This window comes from Carcharhinus amblyrhynchos, unplaced genomic scaffold (genome assembly GCF_965287045.1).
Source record: "Carcharhinus amblyrhynchos unplaced genomic scaffold, sCarAmb.v2.hapA scaffold_41, whole genome shotgun sequence".
Classification (NCBI taxonomy): domain Eukaryota; kingdom Metazoa; phylum Chordata; class Chondrichthyes; order Carcharhiniformes; family Carcharhinidae; genus Carcharhinus; species Carcharhinus amblyrhynchos.
The window spans coordinates 4064467-4077453 of NW_027649782.1; the positions used below are offsets into that span (position 1 = coordinate 4064467).

The window sequence follows — 12987 nt, forward strand, 5'->3', positions numbered from 1 at the left end:
TAGAGGAATTAAGACTTTGGTCATAAAAAGGAATAATTAAGCTTAAGGAGACAGGACAAGTTCACATAACAAGTACCATAATTGTTCCCATATTATCAATTCATATCATTCAACACATTAACTGGGATAGAACATTCTCGCTGGTTGGTGGTAATATTCAATAAGAAAGAATGAAATTGCAGTAAAAATTTTGAATCTGATTGTAATAAACTAACAAGGGTTCAGTTGGAATCATTAGTGCAATATATTGCCAACCAAACGTTATCCCGAACCTGGAAATCAATGTCAAAGTAACTGCACAGCAAAGCAAATATTTTAAACCAAAAGACAAAATGCTGGAAAATCTCAGCAGGTCTGGGCAGCATCTGTGAGGAGGGAAAAGAGCTGACGTTTCGAGTCCAGATAACCCTTTGTCAAAGCTAAAAGGCAGAGAAAGTGGGAGATATTTATACTGCAGGGTGAGGGAATGAAAGATGAGTCATAGCCAGAGAAACCAGTTAATAGCTGTCCACAGAGAGAATACATTAGAAAAGGAGAAGCAAAGGGGGAGAAAAGGTAAGTGAAGGCACGTGAAGTAGGTGAGTAGAGTGGGAAGAAAAATGAAGAAAGACAATAAAGAAATAAAAGGCAGGGAACAGTAAAAAAGTTAAATAAAATAGAATTTAAAAAAAAGAGGTCGAGGTGGGGTACAGCAAATCATCTGAAGTTGTTGAGTTCGATGTTGAGCTGTAAAATGCCCAGCTGGAAGATGAGATGCTGTTCCTCCAGTTTGCGTTGAGCAATTTCAAAGAGCAACAGTCAAAGCAAATGTTTTGTTAAGAACTCTTATAATCACATGGAACGTAAACACCAACATGGGACAGTTGGGCCGAATGGCCTGCTTCCATCTGGTAAATACTATGCAGTTCTATGTAAGCTCTGATGAAATAAAATTCAATTAAATTGCTATAATATATAACATGACTTAACAGAGGAGAATCAAGTCAAACAAATACTACTTGCTTGTGCTGGCTACCACCAGAATGTAGCTCAGGACAAGGACCGAGCAGAAATACAAAACAAGGAACAACTGCGTAAAACATGGCAAATGTGCCTCTGTGCGGCACCAAGATCTCAAAGGAGCAAGGTTTGATTGGTATGGCTGCTCCTCACCTGAAATTTAAATGTTAAGGGTGTTGAGAGATTGACAAATTGATGACACATAAAAGAACGCTGTTCTTGTAGACTCTCCTTTGCCAAGTGCTCCCCGTCCCACCCTGAACTTCCACCTGGATGATCATTCTTGTGGATCAATGTCTGCACTGAGTTTTGTGAATGAGCAGACCATCACACCGCCCAACCCCAGGTTAATTTGTCGAATTATCAATCGGATCTCTTTTAATGTTGCCTCTGCGGTCTTGAAATTGAGAGCACCATACTCCCGATGGTCTGTGCAAGCCCAATTTCAGACAAGAAAATGAACTATCGAAAGGAAAACATTGAAACCTTTATATCAAAATGCAGTCCTTAAAATGAGATGCTAATCAACAGAGATGAGTGATTGAATGAATGTATGCAAAAAAAAGTAAAAAGCAATGATGCGTAAATAGCAAGGTTTGAAGGCACTTGATTACATATAAAAAAGGCTAGGCACACACATGCATGTTAGTATATGCAAAAGCTTTACTTCTGTACAAAATACAATAAAACAGATTTACACGGCTTTTATCTTTGAATTGGTTCACCATGGATAATGGTGGCAGGAGGAAGGGAGGTAATTGTGGATAAGTATTTCACATTGTATCAATTAAGCACCAGTAACAGCTGTAATAAAAAAGCACCATCTTATCAGGAACTTAGTGAACATAATGGAAAAGGGATTTAAACGGCTCACAGAGCGAGCCACTTAGCAAGAGCAAAAACTGTAGACAAACTGTTTCAATAACACGATCAAAAACATCTAATTTCCCCACGATCCTGCCATTGTGCCAAAGTTGCATGTGAAGCCATGAAGGACCCAAACCGTCCACGGCTACCTTTGCTATTGCTACAGGAACTGCTCCGCGAAACACATCTCCTGAACGCTCTCATCATAGAAGTCCCTCCCCGCCACAGCTCAGCAGCCGAGGTTCAAGTTTGGGATTCTGTACATGGCTCTTTCAATGGTAAAACCTGACAGCAGCAGAAACCCATTCTTGTTTTGTGACACTTCTCACTGCCAGTCTGACCGATAAGAAGTGTACATTCAGCCTTTGGAAAGAATACCTGCTTTCTGTGCAGAGAATAACAGTGCAACATTAACCTATCCACACACACATGACCCTTCGTACTGTTGATGGGCAATGGTTGGACCACTCTGTCGTAAGGTAAATTTGCCCAGGTACCTACACATTCTCAATTTATTAATAAACCCAATTTATTAGGCCAATGTTTTTCATCGCTGGATGCCGACTATGAGAGGTGACCATTTCAATCTTTTATTCTCTGAGGTTCCCCACCAGTTTTCAACACATGATGGACTGCCTCTTGAATCCTAATATTAGTTGGGAGAATGGAGTCGGGGTTTATAACACGACCCTCTGCCAATGTTTCTTCTTCATCAAAGCTGTACTCGTAACAAGAAGCATGGCCAGAATACCTGCCCGGAGATAAATATTGCAAAATCACTCCCAATGATCTGATCTAGTCAAACATGGCCAATGCCATTTACCAGTGTTCCAGCCATCTCAGGTTTAGTAGCATTTGTCTGATTTTGAACCAATTTTACAATGCAGTTGGATTAAACTGACGATACTGGTAAATATATTTTATGATTCCACTGAAGGGTCTATTGCGTATTAAACAAAAAAAGGCCACCACGTTGCCATTTAAAATCACCAGCTGGAAATTCACAGCAGTTTCACACCCTGGACTAAAAAGCTCAGCTGCCATTGCTGAGCTTGGGGCTCGACCTGATGATCTGAGCTGCGAGGCAAGTGTTCTGATCTCACCGCTGTACAACCTGGTCATTAGTACCACAGTCAACTTCTCCTCATCAATCCTGCCAAGCCTTCTGCCTCCTTCATGTTTTCCCCCCGCCGATGAAATGGGTTTAAAAACAGCAGGCGCGCTCACTGTGCCTCGCCGCCATTGAGCGAAACATATCGGGACCAGCATTCAGCCGCTCTCGAGTGAAATGAAGACTGAACTGGGAACAGGGCAGAGTTCTACTGCAGGACCTCAGCAACAATCTGAAAAAAAGACACTTCATTACGAAATTGCCACCCCCCCCTTCTGGTGCAGACTCGATGGGCTGAGTGGCCTCTTTGGCACCGTAGGGATTCTATGATTCTTACTAGTCAGCTTCGCTCTCCTTGCTGTCCAGCAACAAGTGACTGCCAGCTCTGGTTCCTTGGTATGCTGGACTCCTATCTAAAAGGAATTAAAACCACGGCAGTGCACTGAATCTTTTTCCCCATTAGCAACAATTGCCTTTTACTCAATCAGTGCAGGGTAGATTCTGACCCTGTGCAGAACCAACAAATCGATTTTATTCATTCGCGGGACATGGATATCACTGGCTCGCCAGCATTTATTGCCCATTCCCAGTTGCCCTCGAGAAGCTGGTGGCGAGATGCCTTCTTGAACAACTGCGTGGCTTCCTTGGCAATTCCAGAGGATAACTGAACGTCAACCCCACATTGCTCTATGCCTGGAGTCACATGTAAACCAGAGTACATAAAGACAGAAGATTTCCTTCCCTAAAGGGCAGTAATGAACCAGATGGTTTTCTCCGACAATCGACAATGGTTTTAATGGAATCAGTAGATTCTTAATTCCAGATTTTTTTTATTGAATTCAAATTTCACCATCCAGATTGGAACCCAAGTCCCCAGAGCATTAGCTGAGCTTCTGGATTAATAATCCAGGAACAATACCATTAGGCCATCGCCTCCCCTTTCAGAATTTGAAATGGGAAAACATTATCCCATGCTTTTTCTCATTAATCTCCCTAAGTAACTAAACAACAAAGGCTGGCAGTTGTGTAAGCATTCTTCTGGACTAGAAAAAGTGGAACCAATGTTAACCTGGCCTCCACACGCATTTTGAAAGCAAAAATCTTCACTGCTAGTCTCTGTACAGAAAGCAGGCCAACTCATCATTCATCTCAAGTGCAGACACCAGTTTGATATATTTGTAGCTCAGTGTTGCTCTGTTCAAGGGCTCAAACAAACAGCTGACTGAATAATGCATTGCGGGACCATCCCTGCTCCTTATAAAAATGGGTTTTACAGTGCACAGCAAGTGAAAGTTGAGTCCTCAGCTAATCTTACCTAAATACCTGGCCTGCCTTTATTTAATGCCAGTAACTCTAGTGGGCAAAATTTGAGTACAATCCCTTTCTGAACTGGTTACGGTCGTGTTTACTGGCTTTGGTTATGTGGCGAGAGAACAAATCCTGATCAATCTAGTCATGTTTTTTGTTTGGTTAGTTTGGTCCTTGCAAATAACAAGCTCATTCAGAGTTTGCTCGGAAATCCTCGCGACTGCGGCAAATGCAAATTGTTAATTTTGTACCGTTTATGGTAGGATTCAATCCACTTATGACGAAGGTTGCCTCTGCATAAATTATTGTGTGGGAACGGCAGTGTCAACAACAGGGGCATAAAACAATATCCATGGATATAAAATTACACAATGAAGGAAATAACCATTTGTAGCCATAGACAAGGGAATTAAGGGTTATGGGGAGAAAGCAGGAAAGTGGAACTGATCCACTTCAGATCAGCCATGATCTTATTGAATGGCGGGGCAGGCTCGAAGGGCTAGATGGCCTACTCCTGCTCCTATTTCTTATGTTCTTGTGTTCAAAGAGCTACCCAATTAGTTCCACTTCTTCCCCATGACCCTCCCACTTATGGGACAATTTATCCGTCACTGGTTCGACAATAAAGATGTGGAGATGCCGGCGTTGGACTGGGGTAAACACAGTAAGAAATCTGACAACACCAGGTTTAAGTCCAACCAATTTATTTGACAGTAAACTCACAAGCTTTCGGGGTTTCTCCCTTCTCAGGTGAATGGAGAGTTCCATTCTCTCCATTCACCTGACGAAGGGAGAAACCCCGAAAGCTTGTGAGTTTACTGTCAAATAAATTGGTTGGACTTAAACCTGGTGTAGTCAGATTTCTTACTGTGACAACAAAGGGCCAGAAGATGGGAATTGAGAGGTCTCATCATGTCATTATTCACACCCAGAGACTCTGCAAAACATGTCTTCCAGCCATTGGAAGCCCCTTCTAATAACAGCTCCTCCAGAACAGATGGTAGGAGCAGGAAGGCCAAGAAAGAAGATTAAGTGGCAAATTACTAAATTAAAATAAATTGCAAAATAGAAAGGTAAAGGAAGGGAGGTCATGCATAACAAATCTGGTTCAATTTTTTGAGGAGGCGACCAGATGAGGGTAGCGTAGTGGATGTAGTTTATATGGATTTCAGCAAAGCCTTTGACAAGGTCTCACAAGGCACGCTTATAAAGAAGGTAAATGCATTTGGGATACAGGGTAATTTGAGAAAGTGAATTCAAAACTGGTTTATTTTTCTTCCCCCCCCCCCCCCCCCACTCTTTCCCTCTACTTTCCTTACCTTTTCTCCCCCTTTGTTTCACCTTTCCCCCCTTTTTCTAAATCTTATCTCTCTGCCACCACCCCCCACCACACATCTTCCTCTGTCACAGTACACCCTCTGATTTCAGTTTCTCTGCCATTTGGCTGTTCACACCCTTTATTCTTTCTATGGACTGCCACTAACAGCCTCTTCCACTTGTTTCCGTGGCCATGTTTCTCTCCTTACAGGTGCTGCCAGACCTGCTGAGATTTCCCAGCATTTTCTCTTTTGGTTTCAGATTCCAGCATCTGCAGTAATTTGCCTTTTGTTTTTATTCAGTTGTAGGAGACAGAGGGTGATGGCAGCAGATTGTTCTAGTGACTGGGAGCCAGTACCCAATGGCATATCACAGGAGTTCCCAATTATTCATCATTTATATAAATGATATAGGTGACTATGTGTGGATTAGGATTAGTAAATTTGTGAATGACACAAAAATTGGGGGGGGGGGGTGATTAACAATGAGGCTGAGTGCTTTGAACTAGAATCATAGGACCCTACAATGCAGAAAGAGGCCCTTTGGCCCATCAAGACTGCACCGCACACAATCCTATCCAGGCCCTACCCCCATATCCCTACATATTATACCCACTAATCCCTCTAACCTTCGCATCCCTGGACACTAAGGGGCAATTTCTTAGCATGACCAATTAACCTAACCCGCACATCTTTGGACTGTGGGAGGACACCGGAGTACCCGGAGGAAACCCACGCAAATACGAGGAGAATGTGCAAACTCCACACAGACAGTGACCCGAGCCAGGAATTGGACCCTGGAGCTGTGAAGCAGCAATGCTAACCACTGTGCTACCGTGCTGCCCAAGACTACAAGAAGATATAGCCAGAAGGGCCAAATGGACAGAGAAGTGGAAGACAGAATTTAACCCTGAAAAGTGTGAGGTGATACACTTTGGAAGTAGTAATTTTGACAAGGAAGTATTCAATGAACAGCATGACTCTAGGAAGTTCTGTGGAACAAAGGGACCTTGGTGTGTTTGTCCATAGATCGCGGAAAGCAGAAAGGTGTTAGTGGGGTGGTGAAAAAGGCATAGAGGATACTTGCCTTTATCAATTGAGGCACAGGTTACAAAAACAAAAGTCGTGTTGGACTTGTACAGAACTTTAGTGAGGCTGTAGCTGGAATAGTGTGTGCAGTTCTGGTCGCCATATAATAGGAAGGATATGAACTCGCGGGAAGGGGTGCAGAAGAGATTCACCAGGATGCTGGCTGGGATGGAACATTTAAGTTACAAAGAGAGGTTGGGTAGGCTCGGGTTTTTCTGGACCAGAGAAGACTGAGGGGCAACCTGACTGAGGTGTTCAAGATGGATAGGGAGCATCTGTTCCCTTTAGCTGAAGGATCAGTTACGAGGCAACACAAGTTGTAAGTGAGGGGTGGGAAACTTAGGAAGGATTTGAGGAAAAACTTTTTTTTACCCAGAGAGTGGTAACGGTCCGGAATGCGCTGCCTGGGAGGGTGTTGGAGGCGGGATGCCTCACATCCTTTAAAAAGTATCTGGATGAGTACTTGGCGCGCCATAACATTCAAGGCTATGGGCAAGGCAATATTGACAAGTAGGATTAGGTGGGCAGGTGGCCTTAAACGCGTCGGTGCAGACTCAATGGGCCAAAAGACCTTTTCTGCAGTGGACTATTCTGTGATTCTGTTTCACAGTCAATGAAGTGCGGGAAGATAGGGGAATTGAACTGGATGGCAGAGACAGTACAAAAAAAATTAAATATGTTGGGTGGCATAGCATCCCTCACAGTGTCAGGGATCGGGTTCAATTCTGGCTTCGGGTGACTATCTGTGTGGAGTTTGCAAATTCTCCTGGGTTTCCTCCAGTGCTCCGGTTTCTTCCCACAGTCCAAAGATGAGCAGATTGGGTTGATTGGCCATGCTAAAATTGCCCTTTAGTGTCCTGGGGTTAGCAGGATAAATACGTGGGGTTATGGGGATAGGTGGGATTGTTGTTGGTGCAGGTCTGATGGGCTAAATGGCCTCCTTCTGCACTGTAGGGATTTGATGATAAATTTTCTGGTTCTATTTGAGGTGTAGTTGGCAGCTTATTCAGCCATAATATCTCTTTGGCTGGAACCTCTTTCCCAAAACCCCTTTGCCTCAAAGCTTCCAAAAACCCCCTCTGAACTCTTTTCCTCTGACCACAGCTTGGCCCTCTCATTCCCATCCGGCTTCCTTCCTTCATTATTGTGAAGTGTTTTTCTTCCTCAATATAAAACCCTCAAGAGTTTCCCCTGCACAACCAGACTTGTAGAGAGAAAGCTGTTATTAATTTAATACTGGGTTAATATAGTGCAGTCATAAAAGCTGTCCTTCAAGTTTGAGTAGATTTATCATTGTGATAGGTGTGCTTGTATTTCAACATCACAGAGTCTGTCTATGTTTGAAGGATGGAAAAAGTGTGTGGATACATTGCTGGAAATATATGCTAAGATAATAAATTTCATAGTGAGACTTTGAGAAAAATCCCTCTGGGAACCTTAGCTTAGAACATTACCTCTGGTGTCCTATAAATTATTTGTTACTGATTTAACACTATTCTTTCATGACAGCCCCTTTTCCATGAACTATCCTGATTAACTGAAGGAACTTGTTCAACTTGATTGGCAAATGGGAAACACAGCATCCCTACGGGGCAGGAGGCGGCCATTTGGCTCATTGAGACTGCACCAACTCTTTGAAAGAGCATCTTACCCAAGTCCCATCTCCATAACCGCACCTATTTACCCTACTGATCTCCCTAACCTACACATCTTGGGACACTAAGGGACAATTTACCATGGCCAACCCATCTAACCTGCACATCTTTGGATTGTGGGAGGAAACCAGAGCACCCGGAGGAAACCCATGGGGAGAAGGTGCAAACTCCACACAAACCAGACACCCCAAGGCCAGATTTGAACCCGGGTCCCTGGCGCTGTGAGGCAGCAGTGCTAACCACTGCGCCACCAAAGGTTGTGGATTAACATTCATAGAAATAGAAATCACAGAAACCCTACAGTACAGAAGGAGGCCCTTCGGCCCATCGAGTCTGCACCGACCACAATCCCACCCAGGCCCTACCCCCATATCCCTACACATTTACCCACTAATCCCTCTAACCTACACATCTCAGGACACGAAGGGGCAATTTCGCATGACCAATCAACCTAACCCGCACATCTTTGGACCAGTGAGAAATTGAGCAGAATTTCTAAGCTGAGTACAGTACTGACGGTCTGTTGAATTTTGTTAAAACGGAGAATGTCACGTCCATCCCAGTGATTCAAATATACAGCCACCGCCGCCACCACTTCAAAGCGTGCGAGTGGTTTCTCGGTTGAACTCCCCTCACTTAACGACCCACCAAACACAGACAGACTGGCCATGGCTGCGGGTGGGATCTTGCTGTGTGTAAAGCGACTGCCACGCTTGCCCGAGTGACTTCATTTCCAGGTAAATTTGCTAACCATACAATGTCCTGATCCGCTGATCCCGAAACGGGGTCTGTCCTTCTGCTAACTTGCTCGATTCACTCGCTGCCAACTGTGCACTCCCCAGCAAACACAATTCGATTCCCGTGAAACAGCACCCATTGCAACCCTGCTGCCCGCCACTTCTCTGGCAGAGCCGTTTAAATCGATGGGGTGGTTTAAATTTAGAGCAGCCGTCTAACTTTGTTTGAGCCCTATGAGATATAAACAGCGGCAAAATCCAACCAGTTCCAAAAACAAAAGGGTTACACAGTTCATTCAGTACAGCTAAACAGGCCATCAGTGACAGAACTCACAGTTAAATAAAACAGATAATTACACACAAGTTAAAGTTTTCATAAAAATACACAGGATCAGGAGGGGAAAAAAAAATTCTACAACTTTACAGTACCAAACAAAATAAGTCAGAAACAAGCACCTTTGGAATACGGGAACGTCACTGAAACCCGAATGGGAAGCCACATTTCCCTGGTTATTCACACAGTTAACACGGCTTTGAAATGTGTATGAGCCAACCCCATCAATAGTATATACGACGCCCAGGGGAAAACGGAGAGACAAGAAGAAAAAGGGAAATAAAATGGGAATTACATGGCCTTCAGTTGCCAGGGTTACTGGAGCAATGGAGAGACAGAGAAAGCCTAACCTTAGTACTGTAAGATTTGTAAATGTTTATGTATCAATACAATTTGGTGACATCGATCTTTTATCATTTTAAAAAGGATCAGCGTACCTCCGATAGTGTATACTTAAAAATTTACCAGCTTCTTTCTGTGTACATTACTCAGATACTGTTAAATATATACTGTCAATGGGGTTGACTTCAACATGCTGGTTCTCATTGACATTTTACAAGTGGTTCTAATGCCAGTGGAAATAAAAACAACTCTCGTTACTGCTTCCGAACATGGAATTGTCAATTTCAATTAGCCATTTCAGTGTCTGCTGAATAGCTCTTTTCGATATGCAGCCCAGTGTTCTTTCTCTAAAAGGACCATTTGGAAAAACCTGTTTGTGACATGGACAACTTTCCGAGGAGTTATGAACAATGTCCACGCTGGGTCATAAAGATGGTAGGCTCTCTTGGGAGGGGGAAGGGGGTTGGATGTTGATTTGCGAATGTCCAAAAGGCTCGCTTGCTGCACCACCAGAACATGACTAGTCACCTCATCACCCACGGCTACCCTGGTGTCTGAACAGAGCGTCAGCAGAAATAAACCTCACACCGATGGAAAGGAACACCAAGACCAAGACCAAGACCAAGACCAAGACCAGGACCAACACCAACAGAAACACTGAGGAGGGTAAGAGAGGGGACTGAGGCAACCTGCATTTATTTTATAATGTAATCATCTGGACTTCAAAATAATGCAGAGGAGGGCGGGGCGAGGGGGGAGTTGGAAAGAAAATGTTTCAAGGAGGATGGGCCAAATGGTCTCACTTCTGTGCTGTAAGATGATACGAGAGATGCCAGACACTGCTAAAGTCATTAAGGACAGGGAAGACAATGTGATCCAACATTAGATGCAAGGAGCACCATGTATGTTTTCTGACATTTTGACCATGAAGACTCTGAGATCTACCGCTCAACTCCTCACAACCCCTGCCACCAGAGGTAGACAACACTTTCACGTCACAGTATCCCGACTATGTCTTCCGCTCAGCAAAAATATCAAATTTCCTACAACAGGAGTCTGCCACCTGGATCCAATATAACTGGAGGTGCAGGGTTTTGTAAACCGAATGGTTTTCAAATGTTCAGATTTACAGGATAATATGTTTAACTCTTCCTTGTGTTTATTACACGACCCCTACAGCAAGCGGTAAATACATAAAATATACAGTATGCAAATTATCTACAAGTTACGATGTGCAGTGCAAACAGCTGTTGTGTAAATAAAGGAAGTAGATTTAATTAAAAAGTGTAAGTATTAAAACTACCTCGATTTTAGCTTTCACATTTCAAAGGGGGCATAGGAATCGCTAACTGCAAGCTTCTCTCTCTTCACAAGCTCTGGCTTCTGGTTGCAAGAAGGAGAACATTTATGGGCTAGCCGTATCCATGTTCGGGGGAACATCACAGGCCACTTTATGCCAATGTTCAATTCTAGACAGACTGCAAAACAATTACTGCACACAGTAGGCCATTCGGCTCCACCAGCCTGCTCCCCAGTCAGGGCCAACACCGTTTTTTTAATTCCAACTAACAGCCTTAGTTCCAGTTTAGCATAACTCTTGTTTTAAAAGAGGTCCCACTGCTAACTGCACTAACGCCTGCCGTGCTGAATTTATGACCTCTAGATGCCTTGTTGATACGTGAACGGCTGTAGCTAAGCACTTTTACAGATTACCTGCAGGGGTTACCTCGACATGGTTAGCAGAAGTCCTCCAGGTGAGAACATTATAGAAAAACAAGTCAGCTCAGGGCCTCCAGGTGCGCCTCTTCTTATCCCCCCTCGAGTTTGCAGCTCTGGCAGAGTGTTAAGACAGACTTTACTGAAACCTTTCGGAGATAGATATCCCCTTGGGGAAAGGCCACGATCAAGAATTTGCTTCTGGCCAACACCAGCCAGAAAATACAGATCAAGGATTTTCCCTGGGGACTGTCAGCCATGCGGTGCTTAACTAATGCCACTAATGCAGGGCTAAGGAAAATTAAATGGCGTGAACGATAATAAGGCTTAATAAGCTAAAAGAAACTCTTCAACCTTCCCCAAGAAAGCTCCTATTATTTACCAAAATCAAATTCAACCACCATCAATATTGAAATGGGGGTCATTCTCTATTTAACAGGGCCAAATTGTACTAAAGAGGGCAATAAGACAAAAAAGCATACCCAAAAATCAGAAAAGTCTGTATCGCAAGGCTGCATTTGAAAAATTTAAAGAGGTGAGCAAGGGATCAGCCACAGCAAAGGGGGAGCAAAAGGTGAAAGAGTAAAGCAGGGAGATGTCAGGGCAAAGCACAGCGCTGTTTGCAGGTCAAAGGGCACAGGGAGGCAGCTGGTGGAATGCCATGCACCATGGGAGGAGAGGATGATGAGTACTCAATGGTGCAGTTCACGAACCTGGTACATGTAAGACAGCAGTCCCCTCGTCCATGGCGAACATGTTGGAGCCTGTGCAGACGTAGACACCCGCGTCCTCGGGGCGAACATTGCGGATGGTCAAGATTCCATTGAAATCCACTGCAGTGTTTGGGAGTTTACTTCCAAGTTGCCGGGTCCACACCAAAGTGTACGCGGGGGACTGGAAGTCAAAATGAAATGGAAGTCACATCACCCAGAACACCAAACTTTCATAGCAAGCCTATAATCAATACTACAGCCAGGAAATAGCAAGAAATCTGCATTGGTAACCATGTCCACGTGTAAAACTGCTAATTCTTGCATTGATGCTTTGCAAATTGAGCAATGAAAAGATCAAGTTCAGAAGGGTGCTGGTTGGCTGCTGCGCAGTGGGTAGTCCTCTTACCTGCAGGGTTACAAACCCACCTCCTGGCTCAGTATTCAGGTTGAGACTCCAGCGCAGTACTGCAGTTATGTGGCAACGTCAGAGCTGTCGTCTAGTGGATGGGTTGGAAAGCTGAGGCACTATCTCCTCTCTCCAGCGGAAGGAAAAGAGCCTGTGGCCCTGTCCAAAGAACTCCCAATGCCCTGGCCAATACTGGTTCTTCAGATACCACTACTAAAAACATTTAGACACGACCACCTGGGGAAACGCTGGCACAAAACCGCTGCCTCGTCCACAAAGGCCGTCAAGCTCACGAAGCAAGGTGCATTGCTGAAGCACAACTTAAGGGCGAGCTGCGCAAGTCCAAAGCCACTAGTGCAACAACTACAGTGTCTACACAAGTCTGCCCAATTAT

The 12987-nt window shown here is 44.1% G+C and overlaps 1 protein-coding gene across 7 annotated transcripts in view; it reads right to left on the reverse strand.

Moving 5' to 3' along the window:
* Nucleotides 1-12987, reverse strand: part of hspg2 (heparan sulfate proteoglycan 2) — a 536580-nt gene that overhangs the window by 178044 nt on the left and 345549 nt on the right. For all 7 annotated transcript variants that reach the window (XM_080181499.1, XM_080181505.1, XM_080181501.1 and 4 more), the window contains one exon: nt 12188-12368. In XM_080181499.1, the coding sequence (XP_080037625.1) occupies nt 12188-12368 (181 nt within the window). The remainder of the gene's footprint in view (nt 1-12187; nt 12369-12987) is intronic.